We start from the raw sequence: 22550 nt of genomic DNA, 5'->3' as shown, positions 1-22550 counted from the left end.
GGCTCTCAACATCCTGCACTCATTAGATTTTTTATAGGATCTTGAAAACGAATTTTAGAATTCTCCTCACATTGTTAAAGAGAACCTAACTACTGAAATTGACAATAGTAACATTTACTTCCACCTTTGGGGAAAATTTTTTCTAATTGGGATGATTCAAGATCCCCAAAGGAAACTGCAAAGTAAGCCAATCATATTTTTTAAAGCTGAAAGCAATGTTTTCAGAAAAACTTTTTTTTTCTGCAATTAACACAGCAACCTTGTGTGAATAAACATGAGGTTTATCAAGTTAAGGAATTTTTGCAAACGCTACTGCAAACTCTAAAGTAAAATCCAAATTGAAGCAAGAAAATCTGCAGCCATTCACAGTATGTGAATAAAGAATCTAAATCCTTCAGGGTACTACCAAATTCACAGATGTCCTGCCTCTGTCTGAACAACTTAAAATATTTAATGTGCACACATTTTAAATATTTAATATGCTATATCATACTTTAAATTTCTCTTACTAACTTCTGAAGGCTTACACTAAAATTCTGACATGTAAACGGCATTCCTACATTTTCACCATTTTGATTCTTTCTTTCAAGATTAAAAATAAGACTTGGGATTAAGTTATTTTCATCAAAATTTAGAAACATTAATGGACACATTAATGGCTTTACATAATAACTGAAGAATTTAGATGATGGTTTAAATCCTCCAAGAGAATTCTTCACCAACTTATGTGTACTACCACATATTTTTAACCAAGTGACACAGAATGTGTTTTTTCAAAAATAACAATGGGATATGATCATCTCATCATGAACCGGCCTAAACATGAGAGTAATAATAGCTAAAAAAGAAAACACAGAAAAAGATGGTACATTGTTAAAACTATTAATATGTATTTAAGACAAAGAGTTTATTTTTTAGTAAGAAAACAAGGAAAAAGAGCCTAACCTGATCTGTGTGCCTGCCCAAGAGAAGTTCCACCATAATTAGTGTTTACCACCTCTAAAGGGAGGAGCTTAAATTCAGGGTAACCTCATGTAGTAAGGAAAAGCAGTATAAATAAGGCAGGGCAGCTCTGGAGAGGCACCTTCTGCACTGCTCACCTGGGCAGTGAAGGCATCAGAAAGCTGCCAAGACACCATCTCCAGGAACTCCCAGCACCCAGGTAAGTCCATAAACTGATGTGGGCTGGTGGACTCCATGTTAGCTTGCTTAAAAACAAGCTTCAAAAAATTAACTGTTTGGATTTCCTTTGTGAATTTAAAAAAAGAGTTTCTACTAAAATATACTCATAAATTCTTATTTCTGTCTATATAAGTAGTCTTAATAAAATCATATTTTACAAACTTGCCTTAATCTGCATCAGTATATTTTGAAACTACTGGATATTTCAGGCCATGTCAAAGATCCTAGAGACAGCCAATAATAATTTGTTTCTTTTTTTTTTTGTAAATCACTGTATTTTTACTTGATTACTTGAATGTGGCTTCTAAAAACAACCAAGTCACTTATTCACATAAATAAAAATATTATCTCACATTAATGTATGGCATATATTCAAAATATGTAGGATAGAGTAAAAAAGTAGATAACTGTATAAAGAATTCATCTATACAAAATTAGTATAATAAAACAGGTCCATAACAAAGCTGTACAAAATTGTTCTTTTCTGTTTTTCAGAATCCACCAGAGAATATGCTGCCACAAATAGCCTTTTTGCTGCTAGTGTCCTTGAACTTGGTTCAGTGCTTTTATGCTGAACGATCCGAACCACCCAAAAGCATAAAAGGACCAGTACTCAACACCAAGACACACTTAGTCATTCCCTACACCATAAAGACTAAAGGTAAACTGAATTGTTTATTTTGCTCTATTAACCAGTTGACTGATGCTTTTAACATCATAAATGATTTTCAAACTCCTTGATCAGCTCAAATTATTACAATAAGATGATTTGTGAAAAAGTAGGTCTACTCAAGAACATTAATATCCCTTGCAAAATAGCAGAAAGTGTATGCCTTAAAGTCTAGTAAAAAAGATAAACCTGAAGAGTATTAAGAATTTTTGTATGTAGAGACTTATTTCTTTAAATAATGTTTTTACATAAATAACCATACATAATCTGGAAATATTAATCCAATCAAAACTAATCAAGTGTACAAATTTTATTTTATTTATTTTATTTATTTATTTATTTTTACAAATTTTAAAGTAAAAATAATTGCCAATTGTACAAAGAGATTTATATATCTAAACACTTAAACATTTACTTTTAAAACTCATTCAGCTAGCTCATAAATAAACACAAAACTTAGTCTATCAAATAAGTTTATGGAGGGGGGCAGCAATTAATAGAGAAATGAAGCAGCAATTCTCATAATTACTTACACTCTTTTAGTATCATTTAGGGTCATAATGCACAAACTTAACTGTCACATACAGGCTGTGTGACCTTGGGCAAGTAGTTTATCCTCTCTGTGCCTTAGTTTCCTCACATATGAAACAAGGAACGGTAATCTCAAGGGGCTATCCTGAAGATGAAATGAGTTAATACCTGTGGAGGGCTTTAAGTGCTGCTATTCCTAGTATTACAGATACTACTTACATTACTTGTCATTATATTTTTACTACTACAACCGTACGGCTGTAGCCTTAGGTAAATTTTAACTTTCTCCTTGACTCATCTGCCCGGTTTTCTTGGTTACTGTGAAAGGTGTTAAAATGATGCATGTGAGGACTAAGACTAAGAGATTCTCAGATCAGGGCCTCATACTCACTAATTCTATTTAATACCATCTGACAGGCTTGGAGCCTGTAGCTCAGTGGCTAGAGCGCCGGCCACATACACGGGAGCTGGCGGGTTCGAACTGGGCCCTGGCCTGCCAAACAACAATGACAACTGCAACAAAAAAATAGCTGGGCATTGTCACAGATGCCTGTAGTCCCAGCTACTTGGGAGGCTGAGCCAAGAGAATCTTTTTTTTTTTATTTTTTATTTATTTTTTTTTATTGTTGGGGATTCATTGAGGGTACAATAAGCCAGGCTACACTGATTGAGGCAAGAGAATCTTAAGCCCGAGAGTTTGAGGTTGCTGTGAGCTGTGACACCACAGCACTCTACCAAGGGTGACACAGTTAAGACTCTGTCTCAAATAATACTACTAATAATAATGATACTACCATCTGACAACAAACTGTCTACAAAACATCTACTAAATAATCTGAACATATTGTGGGCTTCGAATTTCCTTTCCACAATAGTTTTCACTTTAGCTATATATTTTATCACGTAAATAAAGCCACAGCTATTTGTCATACACTTTAAATACTAGGCTTTTGAGAAAAACCATTTGAGCACATGAAACTTGTAAGATTGTCATTTTAAGAAGAAAGGTAAAATTTAGAGTATTTCACAAAAGGTACAGATCCTCTTGAATGTCTCACAATATAAAATAAAGATAAAAGCTAAGAAAGAAAAAAATAGAAAAGAAACTTTACTTGAAGGCAACAAATGCAATCTGTAATGCTGTAACAAGCAGCACAGGATTCAATACTCTCCATGACCATAAATTCGGACTTGTTTATACCATACCAAGATCCTGATAAATAGTCTTGAATTAAAAATAAAATGCACCACATTTATAAGGTTAAAAATATTTCTATCTTCCCCCCTTAATATACTGCATCATCTTGGCTATTTTTACAGCACAAATGAAAATATCTTAACAAATGAAAAGTTCAAAAGTGAATCTATTAATCTTGGTCTCTTTGATTATGCAAGATAGAAACTCAAATACAATATAACCTCTTGGTAGGCATGAGTGCACTGAATGAAACACAAAAGTACACAGGCAAATACAAGCAAAATATTAAGGTGATAACGGACATTCAAAAAGTTCCTATAATTCCTAGGCATATCTGCTTAACACAGACTAAAACAGAATTCAACCAAAGCACACTAAATTATGCTGCAGAGGATGGCACAGCTAGCAAGCAGACATAGATGCCGCCACAGTCCGACACATATGACCACTATTTCAGTTTGAGCCATTTATTTTTTTTTTCTTTATTTTTTTGTAGAGACACAGTCTCACTCTATCGCCCTCAGTAGAGTGCCCTGGCGTCACACAGCTCACAGCAACCTCCAACTCCTGGGCTTAGGAGATTCTCTTGCCTCAACCTCCTGAGTAGCTGGGACTACAGGCACCTGCCACAACGCCTGACTATTTTTTTGTTGCAGTTTGGCTGGGGCTGGGTTCGAACTCTCCATCCTTGGTATATGGGGCTGGCGCCCTACCCACTGAGCCACAGTCACCGCCCAGTTTGAGCCATTTACAAAACTTAATAGTAGGAACTCACTTTTCCTTGAGGATGGTGCTATCCTAATCTTGAATGAATGAAATTTTTTTCCAAAAACAAGCTACAAATAGGGGCTGTCCCTCAAAGACTCACTAGAACTCAAATTGTCTCTTGCACTGAGAAGTAAGGACCCAGGACAACATTCCAAGCCACAAAGATAACCCTGACATTGGAGTTCTAGCCTCAAATGGTGCCCAGTGCAGCTGCTGTCACTGACTTGTTTTTCCTATTTAACAGTAAACAGATTTCCAGTCACATTAAGATAATTATTTTTAGTATGAACATAATCTTTAATAAGATTATGCAAACTCTGATGCAAACTCAATCTAACATGGTTTGCATTTTTTAAAAAACAGTATTTTATTCCAAACCATTAAGATATGCCTTATTTATCCATTCTATTTGCAAAGTATCAATATGCATTCATATATATAGATTTATCATGTATGTACACTAAAGTCAATAATATGTGGCTTAACATGTGGAAAGCTTTTTCAAAAATTACTTTTTCTTACAGTTCTTTCTCCTGTTTTATTTTTAAAATCCATGTGAAAGCTCTATATGTTTAAATGTTTACAAACTGAAATATACCTCTAATTAGTACAAGATAAAAAGATACCTAAATCTAAGGCAATTGTTTTCCTATTTCAGCTATATATTTAATGATTTGCTCTGTATTTTATATACGGAATATGTTTTTCAAATCTCAGGAACATCTTTACCATGAGAATAACACTAGCAACTGCTGTTGGCTGACTTCTTGTTGTGTGTCAATTAATATGACAGATTATTTTAATACATTTGTGTCCCAACAACAAATGGTTAAAGAGAACTATAACCATAAAAATGTTTTCAAAGGCAATTTGCAATTCATTTTAATTAATTTACTATTAATTCCCTTGTAGTCTTCATTTTGATTTTTTAAACCATAATAGATTTAGTTACAGTTTAACATCCCTCTCCCACCCCAAAAAGATGAGGCTCAAAAGTCATGCTATAAGTCATTTTCAGGGTTGTGGTTAAACTATTCAACTACTATGAGATCTACTAAATCTATATTACCATGAACCATTTTCCAACAGTATAAGAATCTAAATAGTATAAGCAGACATTCTACTATGTTTCTGAAATTTATTAAAAAGAAAATGATTTATATTAAAATTTTGCAAGTAGATATTAAAAATTATATAATTTTATTATCTTTACTATTAAAGAATTTCTCTGAAAAATAAAGAAATTTTTCATGTAGATGCTTATTATAATTAATGCCAAAAGAATGACCGAATAATAGTTCCCTAAAAGTATAACATAATGCCTGCGATGCCTGTTACATCCCACCTTTGAATGACCAAACCAGCCTCTGGATACCTCTGCAAGTTCTTATCACGGGCATACGTATTTTACTCTGTGACTAAAACCCTTGCAGGACATGTCCTGTGCTTTCTCCGCACCTGTGGCCCAATAGCACTGACTATGTGATTTTTGAATTTAAGTTTATCATTATACATCTGGTTAAATGAACACATAGGTCTATGAAATCAAATAATATTTACTTGTAATTAGATAAGCACTTTACTACTATTTTATGTACCTTACCCATTATGTCTAATTCTCTTTAATTCTTTGATTCAGGTTTAAAAATGAAGAGTATATTGACTTAAACTTGAAATGTGCACATTGAAGTTTTAAAAAAAAAGCAACTTAAATCTAAACTGTTCTCAGCAGGGCAGATGTAAATCAGAACTAATTCCATTTCTCATTTATATCTGATACGACAGCTTTGTGAGGGAAAATTTAGTTCCTAAACAATTTCTCGCTTATTCTGTACTTGTCTTTTCTGCCTTTTCTGTGCAAGAGCTTTTTTCCTTTCTGTTCTAAGTAATTTTCCCAAAATAAATGTGATCGATTTACCTCCACTACAGTCTTATTTTAGAGGAATTACTCAATCCCAGCTTATCTTCATGGATCATTAAGATGTGATGAAAGTATTATGGTAACCATGGTTTTCTGTAAATACCTTCTCTAGCAGTTGTTTTTTTCAACAATGTAAAATGTATTATCTAAAACCATTTCAGAAATGGTCTGCCCACGTGGACTGAATGACAATGCAATGTTCTGTCCCAATTCCTATTTTGAGAAGCAACGATTATCCTTAACATTACTAACCACCCACCTCTCTGGGTGGCTAAGTTGGATGTGTCTTTTAGGTATACCAGTAAAAGGAGAGAAAGGAGTTCCTGGTCTACCAGGCCCTGTTGGACCTCGAGGGCACCCAGGTCCTTCTGGACCACCAGGAAAACCAGGCTATGGAAGTCCTGGACAGCAAGGAGAGCCAGGGCTGCCAGGACCACCAGGACCACCAGGCATTGGGAAGCCAGGTTTGCCAGGATTCCCAGGAAAACCAGGGGAGAGAGGACCATATGGACCGAAAGGAGACATTGGACCAGCTGGTTTTCAAGGACCACGAGGCCTACCAGGGCCACGAGGAATCCCCGGCCCAGCTGGACTCTCTGTGACAGGAAAACCTGGACAACAAGGACCTGAAGGAGCCCAGGGCCCCAGAGGCTTTCCTGGAGAAAAGGGTGCGCCAGGAGACCCTGGTGTGAGTGGACGGAAAGGGGATATGGGGTATGGCGTTCCTGGCCACCCAGGTGAGAGGGGCCTTCCAGGCCGACAGGGTCCCATGGGACCACCTGGCCCTACTGGAGTGGGAAAAAGAGGTGAAACCGGGTTTCCAGGAGAGCCAGGCATCAAAGGAGATCAGGGTTTTCCAGGAGAAAAGGGACTAGCTGGTCTACCAGGTCCCCGAGGTCCTCCTGGGGAACGAGGACCAGCATGCATTGGAAAGCCAGGAATTGCAGGACTCCCAGGCCACCCAGGGATTCCAGGAACAAAAGGTCTCCCTGGGGCTCCAGGAATAGCTGGGCCCCCAGGGGAGCCGGGCTATGGGAGACCAGGCTTGCCAGGACTGAAGGGACAAAGAGGACCTGCTGGCTTTACAGGGGCTCCAGGTGCCAAGGGTGAACAAGGGCCAGTAGGTCATCCTGGGGAGCCAGGTCTGACTGGACCTCCTGGAAATATGGGACCCCAAGGTCCTAAAGGCATCCCAGGCAACTATGGTCTCCCAGGCGCTAAAGGTGAGAGTGGGCCAGCTGGGCCTACAGGATTCCCTGGGGCTAAGGGAGAAAGGGGCTTCCCCGGGTTAGATGGAAAATCAGGGTTCCCAGGAGAACCAGGTCTCAACGGCCCTAAAGGGAACCCAGGGCTAATGGGCCCAAAAGGTGACCCTGGAGTTAGAGGACCTCCTGGTCTCCCAGGCCCTGTGGGCCCAGAAGGAGCTAAGGGAGTGCCTGGACACAATGGTGAGGCTGGTCCTAGAGGAGACCCTGGAATACCAGGTGCCAGAGGCCTTATTGGGCCACCAGGCATCCCTGGATTCCCTGGAGCTAAAGGGGATCCAGGAAATCCAGGTCTACCTGGCCCAGCTGGCATAGCAACAAAGGGCCTCCCCGGACCCACTGGGCCATCAGGGCCACCAGGGCCAAGAGGCTACATTGGACAGCCTGGTCTCCCAGGGCCCCCAGGCCCCCCAGGTCCCCCAGGCCAAGCAACTGTGCCTAAGGTGCTTATAAAGGCAAGCCAGAGGCCTAGTCTTTCTGGAATGTCTCTTGTTAGTACCAACCAGGGAATAATAGGAATACCTGTGTCTGCTTTTACTGTTATTCTCTCCAAAGCTTACCCAGCAACAGGTACTCCCATCCCATTTGATAAGATTTTGTATAACAGGCAACAGCATTATGACCCAAGAACTGGAATCTTTACCTGTAGGATACCAGGAATATACTATTTCTCCTACCATGTGCATGTGAAAGGGACCCACGTTTGGGTGGGCCTGTATAAGAACGGCACCCCCATGATGTACACCTATGAAGAATATTCCAAAGGCTACTTAGATCAGGCTTCAGGGAGCGCCATAATTGATCTCATAGAAAATGACCAGGTGTGGCTCCAGCTGCCCAATGCAGATTCGAATGGCCTGTACTCCTCTGACTATGTCCACTCCTCTTTCACAGGATTCTTAGTGACTCCGATGTGAGCACGTTCCCACTGAGCTAATTTAAATCCTCTGCTTGAAAGGCATTTCCCCAACTCCATTCCACCCCACAAAATGCATATGGAGATAGGTTGAAAAGAACATGATTTTTATTTCCAAGCTATCAGATCAATAATTTCTCTCCCCTTTGAAAGTGACCAGCAATACTAGACTATATGAGAAGACCCTCTTGAATCACTAGTCAGCAATCCTATGGCCCTTAAAATATTCTGTAAACTCCCTTAATATTTAAAAATTTCACCACAGAAGTCTTGCTGAGCTAAAACATATATATATGTTTTGTGTAAACTACCACAAAATAACAGAAATATGGCTCCAAATTACATTAAATTTGATTTCAGAAACTCAGGATTTACTTATAAAATAAGGCTGTTTCTAACACTCAATATGAGACTTTGTAGGAAATAATCAAGAGGTAGTATCGTATAACTTTATAGAACTTAAACACTTGAATATTCAAATTTAAAAAACATTGTATACCCTGCGATATTTCTGATGGTGCATTATTCAGAGGCCTATATGGTCCCTTTCCAATCAAGATCTGTTCAACTATATGGGTGCATATATACTTTTTAAAGCTCTCGTAAAACCCCAAAATATTGTGTTGAAAAATCAATCTGAAATGCAAGGTGCTTTATAGTCGATAAACCTTTCCTGTGATTGCAGAAAAACTTTTTACATACCCAGCCAACTTGGAAACAGGTATCTGACCTTATTTATTTAACATAAATGTGATTAATTTGATTTCTTTAATTCCTTACAGAATCTTATGTGAGATGATTTTGTGGGCTTGTAGAACATGGGCATAGGTACCTTCTGCCTCCCACTTCAGTGAAATTATAACTAACCACCAAGGGTTTCAAACTTTGACTAGAAGTAAAAAGATGTTATTTATTTATGCTCTGTACTGTATTTTTATATTGCTGTTTAAAACTTTCAAGCTGTGCCTCACTTATTAAAGCATGAAATGTTTTACCTACTACTTATTTACAATGCAATAAAATAATGTCAATAGACCTATCATGCTGGATTTATTTGAAAACAGCAATTTGTTCTTTTCAACCATTCTTAAAAGGGCTTTCATTTTACAAAGTTAATTACAAAGTAAAACAATAAAATGTTGGGTGGCTTTTATCATTGTCATGGATATGTCCTTCCAATGGGGTTGGGCAGTCCCACACACCCAGGCCTTCAGAATAAACTGAAAAGGGACCCACAAAGCCACATGCGATGAGCTAGAGTCAAGAGCTGATGACCAGGCCCAAAGCAGTGATTTTCTTCTAGAAGGGAAAGCAGCAGGTGGCATAGAAATATATAGTTTGAGCAAGTATCCTGCAGTTACTATTTATTGTCTTGACATGTTTTTAGTCATAATACTTAAAATTATTTTGATGGCTTGAGTTATTATACATGAAAAGGAAGGCGAGTAATTTTTATGTCAATCAAAAGGCAACATTTTTTGAAGCTAAAAAATACTGCTGTCAAGTATCCATCAAGCCATTACCTGAACCAGGATGATCTGGTTTAAGTCACTGGAGTAACATATGATAGAGACATCTATTTATTCCCTAGAAGCAACCTTGTGTAACTCAAATAAAGCTGTGAATGAAAAGGTAAAACCTTAGGCTGATGATATCTCTGCTCCCATTCTGGGTCAGCCAGTTCTATTCCTTAAGCAACAAGAATGAAATTTCCTCTGGCAGGTACTTTGCCCACCTGTCTAGAACTAACTACACTAATGGTTACAAGTGTCACCAACCCTTCATGCCCAAGCCAGCAAACAGCAAAGCTGGAACTTAAATCCTGGGGAACCCAGAGAACAACCCTACTGGCAAACATTTTTATAAAAGACAGTTTAACAGCACAACTTGGAATGATGGCAATTATCGCCATGAAACAGACATGAACAAAAGAACCTCTTACAATGTAAGCAGAACCAACTTTATAGTTTCTTATGACATAATTAAGATCAAATTACAGTCAAAAATAGGCAACTTCCAACTACTTCACTAGATATACAGTATTTTAAAAATATCTATTAGGAAGTCTTTCTTTGTGTTACTCACCCTTAAAAGCTGACATTTTATAATTATGTTGTATACCAGCAACAATATCCTTCCAAAAATCAAATGTTTTTTGACCATTGTTCTTCTGGAAAACAAAACTGCAAATGTAACACATGCAATACTTCTGTTTTCAAACATAGTGAAAAATGCTGGCAAACAATTAACTACACAGACAGTCCCCAACTTAAGATGGTTCACACAAGATTTTTTGACTTTATGATAATATGAAAGTGATAGATTCAGTAGAAACCCACACAATCATTATGTTTTTCATTTTCTTTCTTTTTTTTTATTCAGAGTCTCATTTTGTCAACCTTGGTAGATTGCCCTGTCATCACAGCTCACAGCAACCTCAAACTCTTGGACTCAAACTATTCTCTTGCCTCAGCCTCCCAAGTAGCTGGGACTACAGGCGCCCATCAGAACACCTGGCTATTTTTAGAGATGGGGTCTCGCTCTTGCTCAGGCTAGTCTCAAACTTGTGAGCTCAAGCGATCCACCCGCCTTGGCCTCCCAGAGTGCTAGGATTACAGGCGTGTGCCACCGCACCCAGCCATGTTTTTCATTTTTAGCATAGGAGTCAATAAACTGCATGAGATATTCAACACTTTATTATAAAGTAGACTCTGTGTTAGATGATTTTACCCAACTATAGGTTAATGCACGACTGTTCTGAGAACATTTAAGGAAGGCTAGGCTAAGCTATGTTTGGCAGGTTAGACGTATTAAATTCATTTCCAACTTATAGGTATCTTTAACTTACAATGGGGTTACTGGGAGGTAACCCCACCAAAAGTAAAGAAGCATCTGCATTACTATATTCTAAGACAGGTATATATGTTTTAGAAAACATAATAGAACTCTACTAATAGAGTTCTCATTCTCCTGAAAGTGACTTCACTTTTTTTATTTTGTTTGTTTGGAGATAGAGTCTCACTCTGTTGCCCAGGCTAGAGTGCCATGGCATCAGCCTAGTTCAAAGTAACCTCAAACTCCTGGGCTTAGGTGATCCTCCTCCCTTAGCCACTCACATAGTTGAGACTACAGGTGTGTGCCACCACACCTAGCTAATTTTTTGTGTTTTTAGTAGAGACAGGGTCTTGCACTTGCTCAGGCTGGTCTCACACTCCTGAATTCAAAGGATCCTCCTACTTCAGCCTTCCAGAGTGCTAGATTACAAGCATGACTAAAAGTGACTTTAAAAAGAGAAATCTACAAAAATCACTGCTATATATGCACATACATATCACTAAAAGTTAACATAGTTCATATAGCCCAAATTAAATAAAAATTTCCGCTTGAAGCCTAAATGTTACAATGTTATATAATTTCTGAGATGTCAGCATGTGTTACTGAACATACTAGGGCATCAATGGGGCTAAAGAGCCTGCAATCATAAAGCCCCAACAGCTGGGGGTTTTAAAATTCAGTACACACTTAACCTGAACTTCAATCTTAAAGAGCAGCAAGTCTCTATCGGTGAGATAAATGAGGTTCTAAATCCAAAGTGTAAATCATTTTTAATGTTTTTTAAACCAGAAAGCAAATAAACATTATGTTGAAACACAAAACCCCATAACCCATTGCTTCCTTGGAAACATTAACCAGTGTCCTTCTATCTAAATAAAGACAGACTACTAGATATTTCTATCTATACAAAGTCTCTAATACTTATGGATACATTTTGCTTGGAGTAACTACAAAATGAAAAACTGACTCCATCTTGTGTTAATGAAGACTTCTACAAACATACCCAAACTATTGCTCAACAGAAACTTTTCACAAACATATGGATATAATTCTGATTCAAATAAACCATTCGATAAACCATTATCTGTGCTCTATCATAAACATGGTGACAGTGATTTCAAAAGACAAACATGCAAAATGGAAAGTGATTCTGACAGGTAAATCCATTTACGCTCATAGGTCTTAAGTTTCAAATACAAACTGATATTACATTGTATCAGAGATCTTTTTAATCTTTATATACAGTATGAAGGGAAAATCTATATGTATTAACCTATGTTCAAAATAATTAAAAAATTTCATCTCATTTTTCTGGTTTTATATTATTTAGAATGCGTTTACACATGTGGAATTTTCTGAATTACTTTTATTATTTTATTCTATTAGTGAAACTATTTATTCTGCTAAAGAAAATATTTTTTCCAGATTCAAGTGTTGGTCTGTATTTTCCTTTTCTAGACTTTTGCACCCCCTACTGGAGAATAGGTTTATTTTCCCTGGGGGGAAAAAAAAAGCCACTGCTATTTAATTTTCCAAAAATACTTTCACCAAATTCACCATGTTTTTCCTTTCCCATCACCTCTGAAACCACAAAGAAGAAACTAACTAAAATCTCAACTTGAAAATTATATATATTTAAGTCCTCTGACTTATGATTCAATACATGTCATAGTTTTAAAATATGAGTTTCTACTTACCTTTGTTAGTAAGTCCACCACCCTGGCACATAGAAGAGCTCCTGGCAGGTCAAAATAGTTATCATAAAAATAGTACTTTCCTAAAAAAGAACAAAATTATAATTTTAAACTGGGCACAGATTAACGCATCATATATGTGAAAAACACAGAAACATGGCTGACAAGACACTAGATTTTGGTTTAATTATCTGAAGAATCCTCCTTTTCAGTTAAAATTGGTACATCATCATTCTAGGCGCAGTGGCTCATGCCTGTAATCCTAACACTCTGGGAGGCTGGGGAGGATGGCTTGCTTGAGCTTAGGAGTTCAAGATCAGCCTAAGCAAGAGTCAGACCCGCCTCTACTAAAAACAGAAAAACTAGCCAGATGCAGTGGCATATGCCTGTAGTCCTAGCTACTCAGAAGCCTGAGACAAGAGGATTGCTAAAGCCCAACAGTTTGAGGTTCCTATGAGTTATGACGCCACAGCATTCTACCCAAGGCGACAGGGTGAGAGTTTGTCTCAAAAAAAAAAGGGGGGGGCACATCATCTTTTAAGAAAGGTCTAAAGCTTTGAGGTTTAAAGGGTAAGCTGTAAAGCTTTGAGAGTATTACAAGAAAGTTAGACTATGATATATATAAGTCAAGCATTTTATTCAAAAATATTCTAGGCTTGGCACCCATAGCTCAGTGGTGCCAGCCACATGCACTGAGGATGGAGGTTTCGAACCCGGCCCAGGCCAGCTAAGCAACAATGACAACTGCAATAAAAAAATAGCCGGGCCTTGTGGTGGGCGCCTGTAGTCCCAGCTACTTGGGAGGCTGAGGCAAGAGAATCACCTAAGCCCAAGAGTTTGAAGTTGCTATGAGCTGTGATGCCATAGTACTCTACTGAGAGCGATATAATATATTCTACCGACAGCAATATAGCAGGACTATCTCAAAAAGGAAAAAAAATATATTCTACTTGTGTTTAAAAATATATAAACTAAAACCAGAATATGCCCCAACTATAATGGGAATGTGAAAAAACCAAAATGCATATTATCAAAGCCACTGAATTTCAAAACATTCAAATAACCTGCCCCTGGAGTACCATGAAGTGCTCCACACAGAAGGTTAGCCTTTTCATAATGTGCTGATTGGCCCCACTTATAGTACCGCATTTGATTTTCAGGCCACTAGAGACAAATTTCAGTACAGTATGAGAAAAATGGGGTGATGAGAGGAACACTAACCATGCATGTGAGGTCACAGTGGCATATCTTAGAAAAACTCAAGAGTACAGATGTATTTCAGAATCTCATAGAAGAGAGGGCTTTGATTTCTTATGCATGACCTTGAGGAATTACCTCAACTAACAGGTCAAGAGCCTGCCCCGTGGAACAACAACTCTAGGAGGTATTCTTGGTGCTTCTCCTCGGAAGTCTCGGTGGAATCCAGCCTTTGCTGCTCCTTCCTTCCTTCCATGTGTCACCCTCTCATTCGCTCACTCCTGCTCACTGAGATTAAAAGTAACCACTCCACTATTGGGGGAACTCAAACCCTAGGGAACTCTGGGTACAAAGAAGAACCAAACAGAACTGATATGTTGAGCCAGATTTTAGTTTAATAATAATAAAAGTATTTTCAAATAGTCTTAAAACTATTCTTGAGCACATTATGACAACTGCCTGATTTTGAGTCCTCCGTCCTTTCATTTATTAGCCACGAATCTGAGGTGATGGAACATATTTGTCTTGTTCCTTAAGGGTCCACTAGGCGTACTGTCCAGAATATTGTAAGCACTCAACAAATGTTTGTTAAATGAATGAATCAATTATCTAATAATTAAATGGCTTATTAGGAGAAAATCATTTCCAGAAGCCAGGGGGTCTATCTCTCTGAATATCACTTAGTGCCTTTTGTCTCACCCTATCAATTTATTGAAAATGTATAAAAAATAAAGTCAAAGTTAATTCAAAATATGGCTGTACAGTTTTGTGTCCTTTCAGTTGAAAATATTTTAGTTGACTTGGTCTTACAAGACAGTGTGCATTTCTGCCCACACTGCCCTAGACCGTAAGAGCACATAACACTCCAGGACTCCCAAGACCTAGCACAGTGGACAAAGCTTTTCAAAGTTTAATAAGCTGCACTTGATCTTATCTCCTGGCCTGACATTACAGGGACCTGCCTGAACCTGATTCCTAGCTGTCTTGGGCATTGCTGGAACAGGAAGAATCTCATCAAGCCCAGTGAGACATCCTTGCTTTTCTCTTCCTATTCTCCCCTTTCCTGGTAAAATTCAATCTAAGAGTTGAAACATTATGAGTCATGGTTGAAGTTTCATCACATAACTCAGGTCTGAGGAGGTTAATAAGGACCCACTGGTTCCTGCCCACAAGGCAAGAGGAGGATGTCACTTGACCATCATACTTGGGCTGAATGTCCATGATGGGGACATAAGGACAGCTTGTTCAGCCGTGAGCTATTAAATGGGGCAGCCTGCTCCCAATGCCTCTTCCAATACCCAAGTTCCTGGACTGTACCATATGAAATCCTTAATCTCCATCTCTCCATAGACTAGAGAGCTCATTGTGAATGAAAAGATGAGTGAGTTCAGTTCAATGAAACAAGCCCCTGAATCCAAACCAAGTCCTTTAACCATTAAGCTTTACACACAGAAAAACTATCCCCAAGAACCCAATGCCAATCCTACTCCTTCTGTCTTAGTCAAGATGGAACAAAGGCACATGAGTGACTGAGGGGAAAACAACAGTTTATGTTGGCAAGGTTCTCACTTCTGCAGATAAGTGATATCATCTCCTCTTAAAGAAAACTGATGCTAAAAGTAGCTTAGTAACTGACCAGAGTCACTTTACCCGGCACTACCCAGAACCAACTAGGACCATCTGGCATCAAGCCCTTGTGACTTCACTATACTGAACTGTTTCTACACGATCTACCATTAAGGGAAAACAGCTCAAAACGTTCTTTTCTTTTTTTTTGGCCGGGGCTGGGTTTGAACCCGCCACCTCCGGCATATGGGACCGGCGCCCTACTCCTTGAGCCACAGGTGCCGCCCAAGCTCAAAACGTTCTAAAGATTGGTCGGCAAGGAAAACCATCCTCAGGTCAGGTCAACTACCTGAAAAGATATTATCAAATAAATTGTCCTTATAAATTTCTATAACCATCAATGCCTTAAATTTCCTAAACATACTGGCAGGGAACATACTTTATGACCCCGTACCTAACTCTGAGGATGAATACATTCAATGCAAAAGGAAGCTACACAGAGAGAAGTGGCGTTCCTGAACATAAAGGCCTTATTTGCCAATATATATACAAAATTTGAAACCTATGGATCCTTAGAGCAAGTTACTTCCAGGAATTTATTCTGGATATAAACATTACTTCAGGCTTGTTTGTAAAAGCAAAACACCAGATACAATATAAATGTCCACTGCAAGGGGAATGATTAAATAAATCATGATACAGGCCCTGGACAGCACAGCAGGCCCCCAGCATTTAAAAGAATGAGGTACACCTGTGTTTGTGCTGATGCCAGGCTCTCCAAGCTGTAAATTTAAAAAAGCAAAGTACATACATGATCTTTCTTGTATACTTTTAAAAATTAAGCTTTGTCAGAGACAGCTACTCTTCCTTCTTTTCATTTCTATAATGAGAATTCTAAAAAAAAAAAAAAAAAAAAACAAGAGTGGTAGGGTATTGAGAATGTGGAGTGAAGTGGGAGGTGGAGAAGGGAAAGGTTGAGCAGGTACCAAACTGATAAAGAATACAGGACAGCGGAGGAATATGTTATTCCTAAGTGTTAATATCCACTCCAGAACAAGTACAAGTAAAAGGAGTATCAACAAAACCTTGGGACTTTTTCAATGATCAAAAAGTCCTAAAACAACAAATGCTGGCATGGATACAGAGACAGGAAGACCAACACAGTTGGTGGGACGGAAAGTAGTCTGGAGACACCTCAAAGAACTAAAAGTAGATCTACCATTCAACCCAGCGATTCCACTACTGAGCATTTACCCCACATTTATGAAAAGGACACACCTGCATTTGAATGTTTACAGCAGCACAATTCACAATTGAAAAGATGTGGAAACCACCCAAGTGCTCATCAATACATGAGTGGTGTGGCGGCACCTGTAGCTCAGTGGGTAGGGCGCTGGCCAAATACGCTGAGACTGGAGGGTTCGAATCCAGCCTGGGCCAGCTAAAACAACAATGATAACCACAACGATAACAATAAAACAAATAGCCGGGCATTGTGGAAGGCGCCTGTAGTCCCAGCTACTTGAGAGGCTGAGGCAAGTGAATTGGTTAAGCCAAGAGTTGGAGGTTGCTGTGAGCTGTGATGCCATTGCACTCTACCGAGGGTGACATAGTAAGACTCTGCCTCACAAAAAAAAAAAAAAAAAAAGGGAAAAACAAAAGCCATGTGTACTCACTGTTAAATTGGAACTATCAATCAATACTTCTACGCACATACAGAAATAACACTCATCAAAAACCAAGTAGGTGGCGGGGGTGGGGGGGTAAATTCATACCTAACAGGTACAAAGTACACTGTCTGGGTGATAGGCATGCTTGTAACTTTGACCTAAATTATTTTTTTTTTACAAAAGCAATGTACATAACCAAAACATTTTTACCCACATAATATTCTGAAATTAAAAAAACAAAAAACAAAAAACAAAAACCTTAAATAAGGCAATGTGGAAAGGCTAGCAGCACTTTGAACCAGTGCCATTTCAAAGACACATCTGTTAAAAAAAAAAAAAAAAAATCCCAACATCACTCCCTTGTACATCCTGCCCAGCAAGAGGTAAGGGGTGGGGGGTGTCTTCTTTGTGCCCTCATGTAGATGATTCAAGGTCTAAAACAAAAGGGCCATACCTGAGCGGCAAACCATTCCCGTGTCCGATACGAAGTGTTTCCACTCCTCCTTGCCATATGCCTCTGACAGTGCTTCAGCAGTCATCATCTTGGTGCCATGGCTTGCCCTGGTTTCAGGAGATGATGTACACTGTTTATCAACAGTTCCCTTCTCTAGCATTGCAACTATTGATCCCCTCTGCCACTGAAGCTAGCAAAGATTTTTTTTTTCTGTTTTTAATTGGGTAATTTCCCCATTTAGGGTTCATTCTATACAGCATTTTCTATGGACAATTCCATTTTTTCCTCCCTTTAAACCACCAACTAGCCAGTGATTAGGAGATGCTCACTCTGAGGTCAACACTGGATAAGACACCACCATTTCCTGTTGAAGTTGTCATTTATTTTTGAAATTATTTTATTTCAATATATTTAGGGGCTACAAGTGGCTTTTTGTTACATAGATGAACTGTGTACTGGTGAAGTTAGGGGTTTCAGTGTACATGCCACTAACATAGAATAAATTGTACCCGATAGTTAATTTTTGATTTCTTATGCCCCCTCCTACCTTTCTCTTTTCTGAGTCTCCAAAGTTCATTATACCACTCTGACCATGATACCCTTCCTTCAGCTCCTGCTTATAAGTGAGTACATGCAAACTTTGCTTTTCCATTCCTGAGATACATCAGTGAGGACAATAGCCACCTGTCAGAGTGGCTATTATTAAAAAGTCAGAAAACAATAGATTTAGTACAGATGGAATGAAAAAGGAAGGCTTGTACAATCATTATATTCCCTGTTGGAGGGAAAGTAAATTAGTCCAATTCTATGGAAAACAATATGGAGCTTCCTCAAAGAACTAAAAGAAGACCTATCATTTGGTCCAACAATGCCACTTCTAGGGACCCACTCAAAGGAAAAGAAGTCATTATATCAAAAAGACACATGCACTTTGATGTTTATCACAGCACAAAATTGCAAAAATAAGGAATCAATATTAAGTGCCCAACAGCTGATAATAAAGAAAATGTGCTACACATACATATATACAGGTGTAAGGTGGTCTTTCATTGTGGTTTTAATTTGCATTTCCCTAATAATTGGTACGTTGAGCATTTTTTTCATGTTTGTTGGCCAACTGTGTATTCTCTTTTGAAAAATGTCTGTTCATGTCCTTTGGCCATTTTTATTTTGAGACAGTCTTGCTGTCAGCCATCCTAGCATGCCACAGCCTCAGCCTAACTCACAGCAACCCCAAACTTCTGGACTCAGGCAATCCTCCTACCTCAGCCTCCTGAGTAGCTGGGACTATAGGTTTGAGTCATGCCCAGCTAATTTTTCTCAATTTAGTAGAGATGGGGGTCTCACTTTGCTGATCTCAAATTCCTGACTTCTAGTGATGCTCCCAAAGTGCTAGGATTACAGGTGTGAACCACTGCACCCAACCTTTTACCCTCTTTTTAATGGCCTTTTTTTTTTATTGCTGATTTGAGTATCTTGTAAATTCTTGATATTAGTTTTCTGTCAGATGTATAGTTAACAAATATTTTCTCTCATTCTGTAGGTTGTCTATTTGATTATTTCTTTTGTGGTGCAGAAACTTTTTACTTTAAGATCCATTTATTTATATTTTTGTTATATTTGTTTTGGCAGTCTTAGTCATAAATTCTTTGTCGGCTAATATTCATCAGAGTTTTTCTTAAGTTACTTTCTATAATTTTTGTGTCAGTTCTTATAGTTAAGTCTTTAATCCATCTTGAGTTAATTTTTGTGTATGGTGAGAGCCAGGGATCCAGTCCATTCCTCAGCATGCAGCTCTCCAATTCTCTCAGCACAATTTATAAAACTGGGCATCCTCTTCCCAGTTTATGTTATTGTCTGCTTTGTTGAAGATCAGACGGTTGTAGGTATATAGTTTTATTTCTGGGTTCTCTATTCTGTTCCATTGACCTATGGTTTACTTTTATACCAGTGTCATACTGTTCTAGTTACTTTTAGCCCTGTAGTGTAATCTAAAGGCAGGTAATGTGATACCTCCAGATTTGTTCTTTTTGCTTATGATTGCTTTGGCTATTTGGGTTCTTTTTTGATTATATATGAAATTTAAAATTTGTTTTTACGGGCGGTGCCTGTGGCTCAGTGAGTAGGGCACCAGCCCCATATGCCGAGGGTGGCAAGTTCAAACCCAGCCCCGGCCAAACTGCAACAAAAAAATAGCCGGGCGTTGTGGCGGGCGCCTGTAGTCCCAGCTGCTCGGGAGGCTGAGGCAAGAGAATCGCGTAAGCCCGAGAGTTAGAGGTTGCTGTGAGCCGTGTGACGCCACGGCACTCTACCTGAGGGCGGTACAGTGAGACTCTGTCTCTACAAAAAAAAAAAAAATTTGTTTTTACTACTACTGTGAAAAGTGATGTGGGTATTTTGACATGAATTGCATCAAATCTATAAATTACTTTGGGCAGTACGGACATGTTAACAATATTGATTCTTTCAGTCCATTAGGATGGGATGGTTTCCATTTGTTTGTGTCAGCTACGATTCTTTCATTAGTGTTTTGTAGTTCTCCTTTTGGAAATCTTTCAACTCCTTGCTTAAGTATATTTCTAGGTTTTCTTTTTTTTTTTTTGGCAGCTATTGCGAATGGTACTGAGTTCTTGATTTGATTCTCAGCTTGACTATTAATAGTATACAGAAATCCTATTGAGTTCTATACACTGATTTTGTAACCTGAGACTTTACTGAATTTATGAATTCTAGGAGTCTTCTGGAGGAGTCTTCAGAGTTTTCTAGACCATTCAGCCATACAGATAAGATTAACATAACTGGAACAATTAGAAAACCACTAGGTGAGTGTGGTGGGAAGCTGGTTCTGGCCACATCAGAGAAAGAGCAACAGATTCCAGAGCTAGAAAGTGAGCTGCAGCAGGCCCACGGGATGCATGCAGGCACCTCGCACTTGAGGGCAGATGACTGTGAACACATGGAGACTGCAAAGACAAAATGGGCAGCCCCGTCCCCACTCTCAGACATAGAACAGTTAAAACCACACAGGGAACTGGCAAAAGGAAAGTGACCAAAAAAAAAAAAAAAAAAAAAAAAAAAATCCAATAGGATGAAAAAGTAGCCATTTTCTGTGCTCAGAATACTGCTTTTCCATCAGTTAGGCCTGGTTAAGAGACTCCTACCCTGTAGAGAAAGAAATACAGCAATCCCTCCCAAATTCCTACTTTTCTTTTCTGCAGTTTCATTTACCCATGGCCAACCCATGGTCCAAAAATATTAAAAGGAAATTCTAGAAATAAACAACTGATAAGTTTTAAAGTGTGCATCTCTCCCTCTGAGTATTGTCATGATTGTTCTATTCTGTTATTAGTTATTGTTAACCTCTGACTGTACCTAATTTTATGAATTAAACTTTATCACAAGTATGCATGTATAGGAAAAAGCATAGTTTAATGTATACATAGCATAATAGAGAGCAATACTAGCGGCATTTTCAGGCATCCACTGAGGATCTTGGAACATACTCCCCTCAGATAAGGTGAGACTACTGTAGTTGACATCTTATACAGTTTATTGTGAAAAATTACAATGATAGGGAGTATTATTAGCATTCTCTTGGTATATATATTGTGGAAAAAAATAATATGAAGGAAAAAAGAAATGAAATTAAGAAGAGCAAACAGAGGGGTGGAAATCACAAACAGGCTCCTTTTTATAAAGAGGTTAACATTTTAGAAAGGTATATGTAAAGATGGAAGAATCCTGAATGGGAAATAAGATCAGACAAGGAACCTACTATAGTGGTTGAAAGAAGGCATCAAGGAAATAAGCTATTAAAATTCAGGAGGAACTGCAGAGCTAGAATGGAGAGGGTAGACCTTCAGGGAGGGGTGGTGGGAAGGGGCAGACAGAACAATGACAGAAAGAAACAAAATTGTGGAATGCTTTTCACTCTTTTAACCACAGGTGACACAATTCATAGGTTTACACAATTCATACACAATGACAATAGCCAAGTAAGCTGTAAGAATCTGACAGTATAAAGGCCACAGTCAAAGTAGCATTGTATGTGTATACAAACGAACACACACACACACACACACACACACTATCTCTAGTTGCCTCGGGGAAGAAACATGGAAAGAAATTACAAAATAATCCAAAGTGGCACCACCCTTGCTCTAGTCAGATGCAGCTTAGGGGATGGTCTGGGGGACACTGTGAAGGGAATTTGTATTATGCGAAAAGAATAGGGTATGAAAACAGAGAATATATGTAAGAATCGACTTTTGCTGAGAGTCTTCTTGACTCTGACCGGGTTTGTATAAATAATAAACGGCAGGGCTTCATGGCCATGTTGACTTGCTTGAACTATTCGTACTGAGGATAAAACAGATGCCCACTCCCTGGAACCCTCTGAATGACGGAAAGCAGCATAGCAGCTGCTTCGGACTGCTTGCCGTACCTTCCCAGCACTTGGAAGGTTGGGCCCACTTGGACAGAAGGGAAGGAAAGAACAACAGCATTGAGTGTAGGAAAGGTTGGTGAGATTGGAACAGTCTAGAAGGTGCTAAGACACATGAGCCCTGTACAACGGGGGAGAATTTGGATTAATAGAAGAAAGATAGGCATAGATGAACAACCCCAACCCATACCCATTCTCTCCTTCCTCCTTAATGGAAAGAACCTGATTTTATTCTAGGC

General features: G+C 38.6%; 2 protein-coding genes across 3 annotated transcripts in view; one reads left to right on the top strand and one right to left on the bottom strand.

The window, feature by feature from the left end:
• The window catches only part of NT5DC1 (5'-nucleotidase domain containing 1), a 141512-nt gene that overhangs the window by 113178 nt on the left and 5784 nt on the right, over positions 1-22550 (bottom strand). For both annotated transcript variants that reach the window (XM_053591767.1, XM_053591766.1), the window contains exons 4-6: positions 17868-17974; positions 12984-13063; positions 10537-10621 (exon numbers count right to left, since the gene is read on the bottom strand). In XM_053591767.1, coding sequence (XP_053447742.1) covers positions 10537-10621; positions 12984-13063; positions 17868-17974 — 272 coding nt within the window. The remainder of the gene's footprint in view (positions 1-10536; positions 10622-12983; positions 13064-17867; positions 17975-22550) is intronic.
• Positions 1093-10012, top strand: COL10A1 (collagen type X alpha 1 chain). Its single transcript, XM_053591765.1, has 3 exons — positions 1093-1162; positions 1678-1843; positions 6564-10012. The coding sequence occupies exons 2-3, from the start codon at positions 1693-1695 to the stop codon at positions 8450-8452; spliced, it is 2040 nt and encodes a 679-aa protein (XP_053447740.1). The 5' UTR covers positions 1093-1162; positions 1678-1692; the 3' UTR covers positions 8453-10012.

Source organism: Nycticebus coucang, chromosome 5, assembly GCF_027406575.1.
Source record: "Nycticebus coucang isolate mNycCou1 chromosome 5, mNycCou1.pri, whole genome shotgun sequence".
NCBI lineage: Eukaryota > Metazoa > Chordata > Mammalia > Primates > Lorisidae > Nycticebus > Nycticebus coucang.
The sequence above is the reverse complement of the archived record's forward strand: the minus strand, read 5'-3'. Positions and strand labels throughout refer to the sequence as shown.

What these genes read in the sequence shown, in the direction of transcription:
- COL10A1 (XM_053591765.1), top strand. Translation starts at nt 1,693, where the DNA reads ATGCTGCCACAAATAGCCTTTTTGCTGCTAGTGTCCTTGAACTTGGTT. An exon ending in CTACACCATAAAGACTAAAG is followed by an intron (nt 1,844 to 6,563) that starts GTAAACTGAATT and finishes TGTGTCTTTTAG; the next exon opens with GTATACCAGTAAAAGGAGAG.